At 38.5% G+C, this 18,641-nt stretch overlaps 1 protein-coding gene across 1 annotated transcript; it reads right to left on the reverse strand.

The window, feature by feature from the left end:
* Positions 1–898: 898 nt before the first annotated feature.
* On the reverse strand, positions 899–17,765 carry ctdnep1a (CTD nuclear envelope phosphatase 1a). The gene is made up of 8 exons (XM_028039155.1): positions 17,063–17,765; positions 10,481–10,547; positions 6,252–6,370; positions 6,085–6,156; positions 5,790–5,906; positions 5,592–5,703; positions 3,223–3,307; positions 899–2,151 (listed from the first exon to the last, which is right to left on the reverse strand). Exons 1-8 carry the CDS (start codon positions 17,171–17,173, stop codon positions 2,091–2,093), a joined length of 744 nt encoding a protein of 247 aa, XP_027894956.1. The 5' UTR covers positions 17,174–17,765; the 3' UTR covers positions 899–2,090.
* Positions 17,766–18,641: the final 876 nt, after the last annotated feature.

Consider the following 18,641-nt stretch of genomic DNA (forward strand, 5'->3'; position numbering starts at 1 on the left):
TGTTTTATTTGAACACCCAGGAAGAGGGTGTGTATACTTGAATTTTCTCTATAAGAAAAACCACTTAATGAGTGTAACTCTTCTTTAAAGTCAAAATTAGACTGGTTTATAATTTAATATTATACTTAATCATTATTTAAATTTTGGCACTGGACAAAATTATGTAAGTTCAATTTAAAGTCTCTTTGCAAATCTTTTGACACATAGCTTTCTAACATTTGTAAAGAGACTTTTTTTTTAAAACAAAATTAGTGAACAAATTTGTAACAATTATTGTAAAACGATGTTCTTGGGGGGCAAAGGAGGCTGAGGGTTCTAAACCACAGGATCCAGTTTAAAACTATGGTGCAAGAAAGTCTAGAACCCAATTCCTCTAAATTTCTTCATCCTCTGTCAGTCTTTCTGGGTTTGCTGATATGTTTTGGGCCGTTGTCATGCTTTAAAACAAAAAACCAATAAAAAAAGAAAACCTCCATCAAATTATATTCTTTTAAAATGGTGTTAAATTCTAATTTCTAAAGTCTAACTTGATCACGGCGAGCGAGAGCTGCAGGTGAAGGCCCCGACTCTAGGAACCAAAGTTTGAAATAACAAAAACGATAACCGTTGTGCGCTTTAATTTGTAACTCTAGATCACAACTAGCAAGCTGATTTTGTTTTCATTCATACCTGTAATTCAAAACACATAAAATAAGATCAAGTTTGTTCCTTCTTCAGCCATCCTGAAAAGAAGAGTCTGAGTACCACCAGTGTAGTTCTCCGTTCAGGCCACACGGTGGCAGCAGATCATCCAAACTGAATTCCAGTTCCCCCCCCCAACGAGCGGAAGCAATTACTTGAGAATAAAATACGAAGCCATCATGCTGTATTATTGTGAAAAGGAATGAAGCTGCATAAGTAGCAGGTCGATACTGACGAGTGTTTTATTAGTAACACAGACATGGAGACAGAGCTGATATGAAGCCGCTGTGAGCTTTGACGAAACTGACATTGTTCAGAAGGCATTTTTAAGATGGAGGGTCTTACAGCTGAACCCATACAATCTGGGGTGGAAACAGAACAGGGAAGGTTGTAAAAGAGTAATAATCTGCAAAAAAAAAAAAAAAAAGGTGGGGAGTAAAGGTTTTAAATGCAATTCCCTATTAGGTAAATCCAGGATGGCATTAAATGAGAGAGCAAAACGTCTTTTATGGAGAATTGATTCTTATATATTATGGTGGCAGAAAACAATCATATGGAAAAGCGGCACGGCAGTCCACATATCATTAACAAGCCATTTGTTTTTCTCACAATGTTTAAGTCTTATTTCACCGAGTCCCATGAGGAGCTTGGGGGCAAAGAGTGATGATCCTGACAGGAAGTGGGAGGAAAAGATCTGTCCAGGAAAAAAAAAGAATAAAAGGCCTGCGGATGTTTTGTCAAGCAAACTCCAGCAAATTACAATGTCAGTGAATCCATTCTTGTTGGGCAGACGAAAATAGTACCTTAGAAATAAATGAATCAATATCTGTGGACAATGTTGGTCTAAAGAAAAAGCAACAATGAAAGGTTTATTTTTCTATGCAACTCCCTGAATTGCACCGAGGTTAGATGAGGCGGCTGCTGAAGTGCAATGATGGTGGCGGTAGAGGAAGAAATAATGACGTAGAATCGTCTTTGTCGCTTCGCTGATCCGCTTCTTTATCCCCACGTGGCTTTCAAAAAAGTTTAAAAAGGACTAACAAGCTCCAACTCAGTTACACAGCTCCCCTTCGTACTCGTACAGTCAGTATCAGGAGCTATAAGGCAGAGAGGCTCCATTTTGTTTTAGAAAAAAAATAATAAAAATTTAAGGAGGAAAAAAAATCAAAAAAACAAAACAAAACAAAAAAAACCCCCAGCCGGTTCCCTCTCCCTCCCCAGTAGTTCTTGGGTTCTGGTGATCCCGTACTGTTCATCCCAAGTTAGGAGCTCACCCCAGCCTCTCCCATCTCCTCCAGAATACATCTGGGAGGACTGGTGAGTCGTCAGAGAGGGAAAAGAGGGCAGGATGGAAACCGGCGGAGAGGAAGAGGCTGCTTGACAAGCAACACACCTCCCCATTCGGCCAATCACCAGAGCCGGTGCTGGTGGAGGTTTCGACTGAGGACGGAACGAACGTCAGCGGTGAACCTGCAACAAACAGAGAGACGGGAGTGACATGGGCAAGAGATTACAAAAGATGTCTTAGAGAGATTTAAATGTTTTTAGAGAAAACATTAACTTGGAAATTACTCTGCTTCGTTTATATATCGACAAATATTAGCTGAAGGGTTTATGAATGCTAATGCACCTTTGATTAGTAGTAAGTCAAGCACTGATCAGCATATTTGATTCCTTGATGACGGCATTTGACAGAATTTAATATTTGTTTCATAATTGCTGACTGTATGATATTTTTATTATGTATAGCACTTTGAACTGCCTTGTTGCGGAAATGTGCTAAACATAATCTTGACTTAACCCTGACTATCTTCAGCCCAACTCCAACCTCTCCTCTTCCTCCATCTCAATCAAATCTTTTTTTAAATTTACACGGGTAATAATATTTATGAAACTAGAGTTTCCAATGTTTTAAGGTTTCATCCATTTCCATTCTTTGCAGAATTACCTTTCACTGGGTTGAATTGAATACAGCTGCAGGTTTGTCTCTACCAGCTTTGCACCTTGAGAGACTAAACTTTTTGCTCGTTCTCATTTGCAAAAAAGCTCAAACTTAGTCATGCTGGGTGAAAGGCATCAATTTTAAAGCTGGGCTATTCCACCACAAGACTTCGCTACCATCTAAATCTTGCCAATGCAGCTGACTATATTTTATGGTTGCTATCTTTAAGACGAACCTCCATCTTCCCACTTCTCTGGCTTGTTGTAAAGTTTTAAATAAACATCTTGTCGCTTTCTGGCAATAATGATCACCTTTGGTCCAATTTTTCAATAAAAGGACAGATTTGACCAGCGTTACCATCTGCTTCTTCGAATAATGCTCTCCTTGCCGTTCCTGTCACTTTAGGAAGACTGCAATATTGTTTTACATCCTAACCCTCGTGGTTTGAACTTCGGTCCCTGATGAAACCAGTATGAAAATATCTCATTCTGTGTTTTCCCCCAGTCTTAAACACCAACTGTCTGTATTACCTGGATTAAAATGGGATGGTCACAAGTTCAAAATGTCTGCTTTCAGGTGAACTTTGTTAAGTCCGTTACCTTAGTGCATCCAGCATAGGCAGCAAGTTTAGAAGTGCTGTGTCACTAGGGTCGCTGAACCAGGACTTAATGGGTATTGCATTGTCTGTAGGGCAGAAAGCAGCCAGTCAGTCGAGGCAGAGGACAGGACATGTTTCAATTTATCATTTCAAACAGGCATACCACTGAGTTCTCAGTCAGGCACAAATGCAATTAATGGAATATGAGGTTTGTAAAGCGTGTTAAAAAATGCCTCAACTACCCATCTCAAATTATTCATTACTACCTGCAGACTGAGGCTAAAACAAAAACAGATCTGCTTGAATTATAAAGGACCAAGGCATTGTCAAATCAAATTAGACATACTCAACCAACGGTGGCACTGATATTAAATTATGCATTAATCTTAATATATAATATGTTATCTGCTAAAGCTGATTTCAACAACATTGGTAGATTAACTCATCGAGATAATTTCATAGTTGTTTAAAGAAACAAGATTTGATGTACAAATTTTCTAAGTTTCGAAATGTGAATGTTGAACGAGCCTGCTGCTTATAGTTTAGCCATTAAACTAATTCAGTTTTTTTTTATGTAAACATCATAGTCTTGTGACATGATGATTGATTCAATCACTACCTCCTTTGCCAGCAACATGTTTACAAAGCAGGCGACCAGCTCAGCTAATTAACAAGGCAACATCTGAAGACTGTTACTTTATATTAACGTTCTGATCAAAAAGTACTGGAAAACTATGATTATATTAAGAACAGATATAACTTTTATATTCTTAATAATAGTTCCATAATTTGCTGTTTCTGTGTGTATTAATAAAATTCTTGTCATAAATTTTTGATCGTATCATGGGAATCTCACACAGGCCCATTTACAAAGTTTCAACCTTGAAAAATGCTACAGAAAAGCAAACAGGGAGCTCAATTCAGATCACCATGGAGACCCCATCCTAATCACACAGCAGGTGATGTTTTGTTTGCAACATCACCAAGTTAGAGGACACTACAATAACCAGTCAGCTCTGCTTCTACTTATTTTTCCAACGTGTGCCCTGCTGTTCCTTTTGTTGGGTTTTAGTTCAGGCTGCTTCCTTCTTCTCTTCAGCCTTTGACAGGCGCTGCGCCACTGCTAAAAGGTTCAGGTTTGTGGTTCTCAAACTGTGGTATGTGGTGGTGCTAAATAAGTTTCACAGAAATACCTGTGATGCAAAGCTAAACAGCAGAGATGACCAAGAGATGAGAGGTTTAGCCACATTGTGACCTTGGCTCCAGACAGAAACCACTTGAAAAGGTTGTGCAAGAATATTTTAAGAACCCCTCTTGAAACTCAAGTGGCTGAGGCAAGAGTCAGAGGCTTCTGCTGCACCAGCAACTAAAAATTATTTTAGTTATCGGTTATTCTGTTGATGGATAAAAAAATAAAAAAAACAATTGGCACATTCCTCAGACTTTTAACTGCTTAGGCCTTTTTAAAATATTAGAAACACATTAAAATATCAAAATAAATAAATAGTTCATTTCCTTTTCTAAATAAAAAATTGCCTGAAATGCAATAGCAGCATTTTCTTAATGTTTGCTTTATTATTTGTAGCAAAGAAAGCATCTACAGCTAAAGAAAAACAAGCACTTTTGACTACATTCACCAATATTCTGCCTGACTTTTCTTAATCTTCATACAGTTTCGGTTTTATATTTAGACTAGACTCTTAAACAAATACTAGCAAAAGGTACTTAATAAGATATTTTTTACTTTATTTTATTCTTACAGAATTTGAAGCTAAATCTACGCGACTCGAGGAGTTCTGGGTAGAACATATTTACAGGCAAAGAATGTTTTCCATGTTTATCGCAAAAAATTATACATTTTTCACATAGTTTTGGCTTAATTACTGCTCTGATTGTGTTGTTCTTTCAGAAAATAAACTTTTTAAGTCCAAATTCTAGTTAATGATTAATCAATTACTAAATTAGTTGACGATTATTTAAAAAAAAAAAATTCATCCCAATAAATTGATTGTTTCAGCCCTAATAAGACCTACTAGGAACAAAAGACACAAACCATATGAAAATAGGATTAAAATTATTTAAAACTTGTATAATGTTATTGTGAGGCAGAAGAGGGGCCAATATGCTGTGATTGGTGACTGTTCAGTTTATAACGTACATAATGGAGTTAAAACTGGCCAAGGAAACTCATAATCCACTTTTCATGCTTTTAATCTACAACTATTTGATATCAGGTTATGTTTGCATGACCTCTACGTTTAAAAGCAGAGACATCTTTCTGCAAATGTTCTCAAAACATATGATCTCTAAAAATAAACATTTGAAATCCATCTGAATTTATTTTCCCACGCATTATATAGCAAGCCTTACCTGGATGGCTTCGATAAGCACCAGGCGAGTTATCCAGGATAACAATACTGGACAGGTCATCATGTACTACAGACAGATCTTTAATATAACTACCTAGATCCAATGTACAATGCTGGGAGAGAGAGAAAAAAAAGACAATGAAAGAGTGAAGAGCCGCAAATGTTTGATTTAACACACACACACAACGCTGAGCAGTACCTGTCTGTAGTATCTGCGTTTCAGGATGTTCCTATTGTTGTCCAGCTTGTCTGCAACTGCTGAGCCGTAGATCTCCATGCTGGCTGTGAAAACCACCAGCTCATACCACTGGCTCACCTGTGTACACACATCGTTCAGGGCATACATCAGCAGACGAGTTGGAGTCATCAGGGGCATGCATGCAAAACAAATATTAGCTTATAGCTTCAAGAGGAACAGAAAGAAACCCGAGCAGAGCAGAGCATGTTTGTGGGTTTCTACCGCTAAGCTTACAGTAAAGCTGACGGACACTCACCACTTCTAAAAAGAAGTCAACATGTGGCCTTTTATGTACAAAGAATCTGACTGGATGCTTGTCTATGACGACCTGGGCGGAGGAGTAAACACACACACAGGCAGGTCAGTCGGAGAAAACAGGATTCAGACCCAGTCGTGTGTATTTGTGCGATACTCGGCCATTACTTTGAGGATAAAGTCTGGCGGCGTGCCAGGTCTCACTGTGGGCCGCAAGACGCCATCATGGTGAGAGTGGATCAGCGTCTCGTCCAGGTCCAGAACCAGGATCTTCCGCTTCACAGCATCTAGGATTTATAGAACAATAAGGATTGATGTGATACTTATACACAGATATGACGTCACAGTTTGAAATCTTAGAAATCTTTTACCAATTTTAGATTGTTTTCATGTTTGTTCTACTTTTACAGTCACTTATTGGAACTTTATTGTCAAATTTCTGACAGTGGTTGTGATTTTATGTTCTTAAATAACCAAATTACAATAAATACAAAAAACTGCAAAAGAAGAGGAAGGGCATCATAACATAGACAAAACTTTTTTCTGATTATTTAATGATATCTATAATTATTCATAAAATATGAACACTACTTTAGGGCAGTATTGTACACATTTTTCCATCTGCAGTTAAATTAATATTATTTGAAATAAAAAGTTATGAGATCCTTTACTTTATCTCATTCACACACACAACTCGCATGTAGAGAGCTGATCTTGAGTCTCCATATTTTATAAGCTGCCAAGATGTGTTTAAAAAAAACAGACAAAAAAAACGGAAAACCAGTTTATCTTTTACTGCAGCAGCATAAGTTTACACCGTAAGCTTTGGAGATGATCTTATTATAGCTTTGGGCAGGTTTAGGGGATTGGAGATTTTCTTCTTTCCTGACATTTCAAGATTGACGTCAACATAAATGCTCTTTTGTCTCTTACTTTGAATTTTGTCACATCAAAATTACAACCATAAGAACCAAGAAGCCACGAATACCAACTTAAACATTTCTGGACACCATGATCAGCTAAGATAAGAAATGTCAAAATAAAAAAGATGCTGAAGTTAAATTTATTTTATAGGAACTGTCTGTAGGGCTGAGAGTAAATTTGACCCCAGTGAAAATAATTCTTACCATTCAAGTAAATCCTCTCATGTTAAAGGATGGAAAAGTTTCTGTTTAGTGCAAGATAATCCAACAGCAACTAAAGATAACCAAGTTCTCTTAATACTTATCTTTATCATTGGTGCTAAGAAATGTAGAAACAAAGCAGTGCATAAAAATAGAGCCAACAAAAAGAAAATAAAAACATTTAACTGCAAAAACCATTGAAGTTTGTCTATCTATGTTGTTATAAAAAACAACTCAGGAAATTCTCAGGCTCAGCATTTATAAATAGCCTCTTTCAATAGAAAATGTAGTCACGTGGTTTGGCTATTTCCTTTATCTTGTACTTATCTTCAACATGTTACAGTGAAGCAACAGGTTTGCAAATTGCTCTAAATACTCCAATATCTCCTAAACACTGACCTGATTTCTACATTAGTTGCTCTGTCGGTATTTAGACCCAAAGATTTCGTCTTTAACCCTCTGATGCGTAAGTGGGTCCTTTTTGACCCGGTGAGGTCATCTTTTTGCAATATCTTTGTAATGAAAAGTTTTCATCACTTCATATTCCAGGTATTCCTCAAAAAATATGTTACTGATATCATGCAATTCAATTTTTTAATTGACCTTTTATACATTTTAAGAAAGAGCATATTTTATATTATTCTCCCGTGAGTGGGTCAAAAATGACCCGCATTCATTTCCTATGGAATTTAATGGGAATCTTTGTTTCTTACCAACTGTGACTGTCAGGAAAACATTTTTTTTGAATCAGACACACTGAGTCCTAAGTGTCACCCTTGAATAATAATATTTTACACAGCAAGAACTCTTACATATAAGTATTATGTTTACTTTTTACCTCACAAATGTGTGTGTGTCAATCATGAATACTGACAGTGTTATAGACACAAATCAACATATTTGCTTCAAAGTTAGCTAAGACTAGTTATCTAACCAACTAGCTAACATTACCGCCTATATTTTATTGTGCATGTGTATTGTTTGTTTGTGTGTGTGTGTGTGTGTGTGTGTGTGTGTGTGGGGGAGGGGGGGGGTCTGATCCCCTGGATGAGAAAACCAAAGAGAGAGGGAGTCTGTGTTGAATGACATGCAAAACCTGTTGATCAATGTGTTCACGGTTCTTTCTTTTATCATCTCAATAAATAAAATAAAAACTCATATCTATATAAATAAATGCATAAATAAATGAGCCAGAAAAGAATAGAGTGCCTTCTCCAGGTTGGGGAGAATGTCCTGCCCCAAGTGGAAGATTTAAGTATCTCGGATCTTGTTCACGAATGAGGAAAAACTGGAGCGGGAGATCGACAGGCGGATTGGCGCAGCGTCTGCAGTGAAGCGGGCGCTGTACCGGTCTGTCATGGTGAAGAGAGAGCCGAGACAAAAAGCAAAGCTCTTGATTTACCGGTCGATCTAAGTTCCTACCCTCATCTATGGTCATGAGTTTTGGGTCATGTCCGAAAGAACAAGGTCACGGATACAAGCGGCAGCAATTAGTTTTCCCCGTAGGGTGTCTGGGCTCTCCCTTAGAGATAAGATGAGAAGCTCAGATATCCAGGAGGGACTCAGAATAGAGCCTCTGCTCCTTCACATCAAGAGGAGCATCTGGTTAGGATGTCTCCTAGACGCCTATCTGGTGAGATGACCCACCGGGATGAGACCCAGGGGAAGACCCAGGACATGCTGGGACTATGTTTCTCGGCTGGCCTGGGAACACCTTGGGATTCCCCCGGAGAAGCTAAAACAAGTGGCTGGGGAGAGGGAAGTCTGGGCCTCCCTACTTAGGCTGTTACCCGTGCGACCCGACCTCGGAAAAACAGAAGGTGGATGGATGGATGGATGAATGGATAAATAAATGGACACACAGACATACACTCACATGCATGATACACATAGCATAATAGAATACAGACAGTAATGTTAGCTAGCTTGGTTAGCTAGCTAGTTTCAAGAAATGTGCTCTTTCGCAACCCCTCCCATGCCCACACACACATAATAGATGTTGACATTGTCCTTATTGACATTTCATCATTGCTGTTGTAAAATTGCTGTTATTTTGTTTGAAAAATGTTCTACAAATTGTCACAAATGTTCTACAAATTGTTCTAAAAACATTTAAAAAAGAGAAAAATGACAATATTTCAAACATGAAATAATTCTTGTGTTACCTAAAACACAGTAGAAAGTATTATACAAAACATTATTTTGAATCAAAATGACAAAAGTAGCAAAAGAAACACATTGATTGCAACCCAGGTCAAAAAAGACCCAGTCATAGAAGACTGCATAGTCAGTCACTCACGCATCAGAGGAACACAAAGTATTTAACATACAAGCTCAGAGTATTAAGTTAAATGTGTGCAACTGTTTTTGTAATAAATTGTTGGGTTTTTTTGTTTGTTTTATGATGTGCAATTAGAAATTATGCGGCATTTATTCCTTGATTAAATAAACTAAACTAAACAAAAACAAATTTAGAACAATGCTACAGAAAAGACCCTTATGAGCACTGCTTCTCTGTCCAGACTGGACCCGAATTTCCAGCTGAGGTCAGAGCAGTGAGAGAGAAGCTGAACAGAAACCCAATCCTTCCTCTTGGTCCAGTGTGATTGAAAGGCCTCTCGTCCAGAGCACACCTAGACCTCTTCCATTTGCATCCCTTCTCCATTTCCTCAACTCAAACATGGTGGAACAGCAGCAGGTTATCCTTAAGTGGCTGAGCACGCTTCAGTGTAATTAACAGGTTTACAGTCTGATAGAGGATTTTGTCCAATTAAAATAAAATGTGACTACTACTACTGTAAAGGCAGTTCAGGTTTTCTCTGCCTGCACGTTTAGAGCTGAGCAACAGAAAGACATTTTCTTAGGAATGCTGATTATGCACAAAATTATTCTAGTCGCTCAACATTATGTCCCTCTGAGCTTTGGCGAGGTAAGAAGGTAGAGTCACTTTTACTTTCTATGGTGAACATGAAGGAAAATACCTCAAAGCGTCTGAAGAAGAAGAAATCGCATATCTATGGAGGAATAAACTCCAAGCTACAATAAAGTGGTGATCACATTGCTTGAGGTGAGGAAGTGGTGCATGTGTGCTGAACTTCTTTCTGCACAATCACTTCCTTCTTGACAAACTGGTTTATCTTCCTAACTTTCCACAGTAGAAATGTGTTGTGATTGTCAGTCCGGACAAAAACAGCAGCACAAAACATGCCGCAGTCTGAAGGGCTTCTCAGCAGAGAGAAAGGGATTAATGAAAGAAGACGAGCGTGTACTCACTGAGTCTGTTTCTGGAGATAGGCGACAGGGGCAAAATGTCGTATCGCACCGTCTGATACTGGATTATCTGAAAATGAACCAGGCAAATGAGACAATCAGGTCTCAGCAGAGCAGAACACCAGGAACAAGAAACACAACACAGAATGTACAAAACAGTGAGGCATGGTGAGGTAACTAAGACAAATAATAAATGCATCAATAGAAGACTCAGACTTTTATATCAGAACCGTACGGTAAGCAAACTGTGCCAGACCATTGATCTTCTGGTCAGTAATCTGGAACAGACTAATTTGTGGTCTCAGCTGGGGGACTGTTTCTCTAGCTAAAGCCTGGGGAATCTAGTTAGAATCCATGACTCAATGAACTCTGAAACATTTTAGATGGAAATGTGGCAGCCCCTGACAGAAAGGAGGGCGCCACATTAACAGGGTAATGATCGAAAGCTTTAAGCCAAACATAAAAACTGTTTTTGACCTGGTCGTCTCAGTTCACATAACTAAATCTTCTAGAAAGCCTGTGGGGTGAGATGACCCAGGAGTCTAGATGATCTGAAGGGACTGTGCAATGGTCAAAGATCTGCCATCTCTTTATGCTGCCATCTTGTTCAACATAACCAAAGACCAAAAGCCATTCAAGTGGCAATAGAGGACTGTAGAGGACATCAAAAGCAGGTATTACACTACTGCTAGAGCTGCCGGAAATGAAAATGAAAAAAAACTATTGCTGAATGCTGCCATGATGATTATGATTGACCTACATTAACCTGACCTTACTTTTGCTTTCTCACAATGTTCCCAGCCCTTTGAGTTTTACCATTTAGGCCACTATAAATATACAGGAGGTGAGAGTTCAGAGTTGAACCAACAGACCATATATAAGCTACCTGCATGCTGGCATTTGATGCACAGCACTTAGAATATCATATCCTAACAAATATTGCATTCAAATACTATTTGCAATTGCAACACTGCACATTTTGATAATGCGATGCCCATTACAAACAGATGTAAGTTAGAGCTTCATATACATAGTTGGGGCTCCCTTCGAAAAGATGAATATTCTTTAAAGGGATTAAATTATGTGTTTTCCAGACCATTTTATAGCACAATTAAGTAACTATGTTACCTTCAGTTGTTGTAAAAATGATGTATAAGACTTGACTTGCAAGAAATCGGACTTTGTGACTTGACACTTGAATTTGGCCTCTGTCTCTTTAAGAAGCTCCTGCTCTTCATCACAATAATGCTTCACTATTTTTGGACTGAGGTTCAGCTGAGCTCATCATGGGAACTACTTCTCACTCCGCCACGTCTAAGAGCGGCTGTAAATGGCATGAAGGAGGAGCATTGCTGAAGCTGGAGCTTCTTATAGAAACGGAGGCCCAATTTCAAGGCGTTGAATTGTGAAGTCAAATTTCATTGGAGTTTTGATTGACATAGTTTATGACTGAAGGCGACAGTTATTTGATTGTGCCTTAAAATGGCACTACGCAAACGGAAAATACACAATGCAGACCCTTCAAACAAAGTTACAGAAATACGGCCAGCTCAGACAGGTGGATGTTTGCCGCAACAATAATTATCTGAAAAATATCACGCAACGCTAAAAGAGAAAAGAGATTTGACTCTGATAAAGCTGTACAATATATGGACTTAATTTTGATACCAAAAATTGACGACGATTACAATTAACCAACATTTTCCTCACAACTCTGATTGTGAGGAAAATGTTCCTCACGTTTAGTTATTTAGTGTACTTAAGAGTGCATCCATCTTTGAAAATATAGAACATTACTGATATGCACAGCATGAATACATGACAGTTGTATTATCCGACCAAATATTGCACCCAAACTTTTATTTGCTATTGGAATACTGCATGCATGCACTGATATTGTGATTTGATATACTGTGCAGCTCTAGTTCCTGAAGAAAGTAGCAGAAGTAGTTTAAAAAACTGGGACCTCAAATGAAGAAATTACTTTTATCATCCACTATGACCTTAGCAGGACTCTTTGTTCAGAGTCAGTGGGGTTCATACCACGTCAATAAGTCTGATCAATTAAGAGAGAAGGTCATTCAGAAATATAAAGGTAAGAAGAAATAATTTTAAAATCAATACAGACTCCAACAAGGAGCCTTTTTCCCTTCTTTAGAATGAGTAACAAGTCCAGCTCCAACTGGAGGCAGCTGAAGACAAGCCTGCTACAGCAAAGCAGCTTTTTAAAACTATGTTTAAAAAGGAATGGCCTTTTTGTTCTTAAAAGGAGTTATCTTAACGAACGCCCAGTGTTTTTGTACAGAGGCTGCAGAACAGCACAGGATAATAAAACTTAATACAGTAATTCAGCATGTTCTGTCCTCCCTATGTGGCCTTGCTGCTCCGCTCCAGAGAGGATCCTTCAGAGCGCCACTCCTGCACCAGGGGGCTCTGCTCTTTTCCTCACACGGCTATTTTTATCCCCTCAGCTGTCGGCGAGCGTCAGCGGAGCATGGGGGCTCGCACAGAGAAGAAGACTTGCCGGGTGACTGAGTGAGCAGCTTGGTACCGGAGCAGAGGATGGGAGGGAGGTGGAGGGGGTTTGCCTGGCAGAATTGACTCAGGAGGGGGAAGCCTGCAGCTGCTGAGCGCCACAGGGAAACCTCACCCACATCTTTCTGCACTTTTAGCAGAATCCAACTGGAGCCTGCAGATCCAGGAGAATTCCCATACAAACAGAAAAACAGCTAAAAACTTTACATATTGTCACCGTTCTAAAATAATGGCCCACGTTATTCTTTTGCTCAAATCATCTTCTGGTAATAATTGACTCAGGGCCATTGTTTTAAGAAGGTGAAGTAATCTTGATGTGATTAATCTTAGTATGAAAAAAAAAGTTGATTATTCCAATTAATGAAATTTAAACCCTCACAAACACTCAAACTGTTGGCAAGGTGTCCCCCAGTGTATTATAAGCCTGGCGGGCCACCAGGCTTTAGCGTTGCTTATTTATGCAAGTCTTTTTAGAATGTTTGCATTTTTTAAGATTTTATAGTTGGTGTTCAGGTATTAATAATCCAATATTTAAATAACACGTAATTATTAAGAGATATTTTCAAATTTCCTGTCAACTTTAAACATTTTTTAACTCAAAAACACGACAGACCGCTGGATGGACGACTGACCCAACCATCGGACTTAGCAAGTTTTCTGGGGGAAACCTTGTATTGTTGGGATTGTTACCATTTTCTTCAGTTTGTTCAATAAAAGTCTCAATAAATATTCATTTGAAAATGTGATAAAAAGCAGCTACCAAATGTATTTTAGTGATACAAATCAAACTTCTTTTTATGACAGGTGTCTTAAAGACGTGGATTACAAATAGTTGTTTTTCAAAAGCCGCATTTTATGGGGATTTGTCACGCTGTCACTGCCACATGGTGACCTAAAAATAATTAGTAATAAATGGTTCTTATCACTTTTATTGTTACCATAAAATATAATAAAACTTTAAGCCCATATCCCATTACTATCAAAGGAAACAGATACTGCAGGATCCCAAATGTCTTTGTTGAGTGAGAGAAAAATCACAATATTTCTGCAAATTATACTCATGGCAGATGTGTTATTTAACTGGTAGAATCAAATTAATAAACAAAACAAAACAAAGACACACTAATCGGGACATCCAGAAATGAACAATTTGCTTTTAAGAGCAACTTGATATCTTAAAAAAATAATCTAATTTCTTAATTTAAACAAAAATGAGAGGAAATAAACATGGTGAATTTGCATAATCAAGTAATTATCCAAATTATAAGGACACTACTTTATTCAAATTACTTTAAAGTTCAGAGTTTTGCCAGGGTTAGCCGACTGTTTTTGAAATTGGCAGCACACCTGTAATCCTGCAGGATGATAATCGAAGCCGTTATGTAACACTGATGTGAGTAAGACTAGTAAACAACCATCTCGTCATTTGTTGACGGTACAGTGGACTAGTGTGACTTGGATTATAAATGTTCAGATCAGGTCTGCGTTCACAAATCGAAAGAGTTAAAAAAATTAAAAACATACAAAAAAACAGGTTTTTAAACATTCTAAATTCACTTAAATCATCCAAGCAAATGTGCTACACTAACTGCCTAAAGCATCCTGGATGCGGACGGTTTTCGTCTGGACAGCAGGCTGTACACAACAGAGCTAAACTGTGAGTTAAAATGAGAGGAAACAGAAGGGGGAGAACAGTGAGCTCTCTGTGCTGACATAATCCCTCTCAGTTCAGCTGGAGCATGGACTCAACTCCTCACTCTCACCCTGCAAGTGTTGCTGCTTCACAATAAACTGCAGCGGGATGATTATGACACGCAGGACGCACCTCCAGGCTTTATTGGGCTCGATACGCTCCCTGCTCCAGCTGACGTCCTCTCACGTCTCGGCAACACCTGGGAGTAACATCTAAGTTACCGAGCAGGTGGCTTAAATTATATCATACGTCATGTTTATTTATTTTTGGAAGAGATCGGAGGCAAAGCTGAAACTTTCTTAAACTCTAACATTTGTTCTCGCGAGGCGGTTGTGACTTTGCACTTCAGCTGGACGAATCAGTACATAATGCAAAGACAAGATGAAAAAACAATCAGCTAATCAGTGTTATGATTAACTAATAGATTAATGTGCAACAACTGCCTGGTAATTTTAGATCATTTTATTGCAAAAATGGATGTAAAAATGTTATTGTTACCCTTCAAGGGAAATAAAAGTCTTTTCTCTCAACGGGTGCCGCTGTAGATCCTAGACATTTAGTTGGTGGCTGGACTAAGTGAGCATTAATACTTTTACTAAATTCCTGATTAGCTTTTTAAATAGTCTAACAGGAGTTGCATCAAAAGTTAAAAACAATACATGAATGAAGAAATCAAAATTGGACAATTTTCCCTTGATTGGGTGTCAAATACTAAAATAAAAACCAAAATCAGAATTTCTTTCTGCCTTTTCATGAAGGAAAACAAATTAACTCAGAACTTCCACTATTTTCAGACCATAACTTCATCAACCAAGAGTATTTACTTTAATGAAGGATTAACAATCGGTTTATGCTTTGACATAAATGGGTGTAGTCTGGTAATTCCTTCATTCTCTTCTGGATTAAAAACTCTTGACTTCATAAGAAAAAAATGCAGCACATTTTTTTTCCCTTATGCCTTACAGTTGCAAAAAAGAGAAAAAAATAGAACAGGTCAAATTAAGAATCGTTAAAGAAAATATGTATTGGCAAAGAAAGGTTCGCTGTGCATTTCGGTTGCTCACCTTCGTGTTGTTGGTGCTTTTATTACTATTTTAACAAGAATTGGCTCATATTTGCAATAAAAAGCTGTGCTATTCTTTTAGTTTTTAAACCGTTTTATTGCGTCTATCCCTTAACTGTTAACTTACTGTTTGGAGGATTTTAAGAGACTAAATCTGAGAGACTTTGAGGTATATTTAGGTGCCGTGCTGCTTAAACTGAGAAATAGAAATGCACCGATCAGGTTGGTTTCCCCTGAACAATATCAATATCCGTTTTTCCTTTGAGAAGCATGTCATCCTTTCATTGCAAGTATATACTTATAAAAATATTACTTAAAGCAAGAATAAGAAGGTAAACATTAGATAAGCTACAATCTGTGTTTCCTTGCGTATACTGATTTCTAATTTTCTTTGTGGTCTGGCCTGCATGCTTCCGGATGATGTGTTAACAGATCAAAATCGGTGGCCGTTCTTCCTTTTGCTGCATTTATTAATAGAGTCAAATATTCTGAATTTTCAGTGTCTAGGCTACAGATAAATAACCAGAAACATTTTTTAGGGGAAAATTTTTTAAAAAAGCCTGTTGTTTGAAAGGAACATCAAATCTGATGACAATCAGCTTGAAAGGGACAATTTGCAACAAAATAAACATGACTATAATTTAGAATAACTTATCAGACTGCATTTTATGTAACTGTGAGGCATTTGTAGTGTTTTCTTGTTTACAGACTCTCTCCGCTTTTGAAAACAGTACCACATACAATATGTCCAAATTGAGATTTGTTTATTTCACTTTTGCACTTAACTTGTGACTCTTAACAGCAAATCTAAGCCCTCCCTATCTATTGTAAACATTGACTCTGCAATGAGCAGCCAACTTACAGGTAAGGCTGTATAATAATCCTATTTGGTTTTTTTTTTTTTTTTTGAAGCATTGCAAACAGAAGCTTGAAATTACTATCAAATGCTTCCTCTTTACTGTACGTAATGAGCGGTAAGTGTAGCTGTAAATCAGCATGCAGTTAAATGGGCTTTGTGCACTTTGGCATCCTGTGTAACATCTTGCATAACTCCCAGGTTGTAAAATATGTTTACACCTCTTCACCAGAAACACCCCAAGAGATCTCTGTGCAAAAAGATAATCATCTTATAAAATAAATATAATGTGGTAAAAAAATTATTTTAGACTATAAGACAGAACAAGTCATCTGAGGGTGTAAATATGTGTGGACCAGTAGGACGTGTTTCAGTGCAGATGGGTGTTTTTCAGACCTACAGTCTCAGCAGCCCACTCGTTTTCAAAGCTGTGCTCACCGTTCGGAGGTGCTTCCTGAGGATGTACATGATGAAGCCCCATATTCTGGACGTGACACCGAGGAAAGTGCGGATGCCGAGTAGACACTGCCGGGTTTTCAGCATGTTCATGAGCTCCCAACGACCCCCACAGCGGGTCCGCTTCAAGTCTCAAAAGGAATATTAAAGCACGCCGGCTTGGCGAAGTTGGTCTCGTGAACACAGAGGCGACTTTTAACGTGCTGCTTTCAGGCAGGGAAAAATCCGCCTCAACCAGCAGCTCCTACTGACAAAGAGGCCGGGCTCTTCTTCACACTTGTGGCACGGCCAGCTCTACATACGCAGCATTATGGCAGGAACACACAGCCGCGTTGAAAGGGAAAGAAGCCGCCTCACGTCGCCTGCTGCTGCTGTATGAACCACGGCGCAAACCACCGTTAGCTGCTAGCCGAGAAGCTACCGCTAGCTCGACGGGGTGACCACCTTGAAATCGGGGACAAAAATACCGCTAAAAAGCCGTGAAGCCGCTCGCTGACATGCACCGGTACGACGCGGCTTCGCTCTGTGCGGCATCCGAAGAGAGGCGCTTGAGTAAAAGTTCCCCCGAAGTCCAGCCGGTGGGCTTAAAATCAGTTTGTAGTCCACTGATAGTCCGGAATGAAGCTGCGAGCCGCCATCGCCGCCTTGCCGTCACTTCCGCGAGCTGAGCTGGGCACGGCGACGCGCGTCGCGTCCACGTGGAAAGAAAACATACCGACGTGGACGAGCGAGTGCGACGAACCACAAAAGTTATCAAAGATTGACCTGATTTATCGCCGCCTTTTTAACAGCTTACCTTTCTTATGTCCACGGCAAAAGAGCAGACTTAAACACATTAGAGAATTTTGTAAAAGTGACGTCGCTGAAGATTTACTTGACACCGACAGTAGCCTAGTTTAGTTGTCCCGCCACTGTGATTTAAGTGATAAAGCAATAAAATATTAAAAGCTGCCTCCAGTGTGGTCTGTTTTATATTGGCCTTCACTAAAAATATTCAGCAGGGTATTGAGCTTGCCGTCTTTCAAAAATATTTCGTGTTTTTGAAAAATGTAAACTACTTTTGGTTTTTAGGTAACTGTAATAAAACCCAGTAATTTAACATGATCCTAAATTAATTTCCTTTTTATATACTTTTAGTTTGGCTTTATATTGGTTTATAAAAAATGCTTCATTGTCATATAAAACATTTATACAAGTTATTTCAATTAAATGTCATTTGTTTATCAATAAAAACACCAAGATTTTGTTTTAAATGTTAGTTGTGCACACAAATCTGGTGTTTACAGAAAAAATGTTCCCAGAAAGCTGAGTGGAAGGAAGAAAACTATTTCTGCCAATGACCTTTGGAAGGAGAGGAGGTTCATTTTCCAGCAGGACAACAATCCTATCCATACAGTGAGCTATGATGGATAAAGATAAGCATATTCATGGGTTGAAGCAGCCTAGTGAAAGCCAAGTCTTAAAAACAAATGAGAATATTTGAGGAGCCTTAAAAATGGATGTCCACAAAGGTTTACCATTCAGTCCGACTGAGCTTGAGCTGAAAAATAGAGATTTCAGT

Source organism: Xiphophorus couchianus, chromosome 14 (assembly GCF_001444195.1).
Source record: "Xiphophorus couchianus chromosome 14, X_couchianus-1.0, whole genome shotgun sequence".
Taxonomy (NCBI): domain Eukaryota; kingdom Metazoa; phylum Chordata; class Actinopteri; order Cyprinodontiformes; family Poeciliidae; genus Xiphophorus; species Xiphophorus couchianus.

Bases quoted from the DNA above. Each gene is read 5' to 3' on its own strand.
- ctdnep1a (XM_028039155.1), bottom strand. From the start codon at position 17,173: ATGAACATGCTGAAAACCCGGCAGTGTCTACTCGGCATCCGCACTTTC. The intron at 6,371-10,480 runs GTGAGTACACGC...TATAAATCCTAG, and splicing joins TATCTCCAGAAACAGACTCA to ATGCTGTGAAGCGGAAGATC. The intron at 3,308-5,591 runs GTAAGGCTTGCT...TCTGCCCTACAG, and splicing joins TGCTTATCGAAGCCATCCAG to ACAATGCAATACCCATTAAG.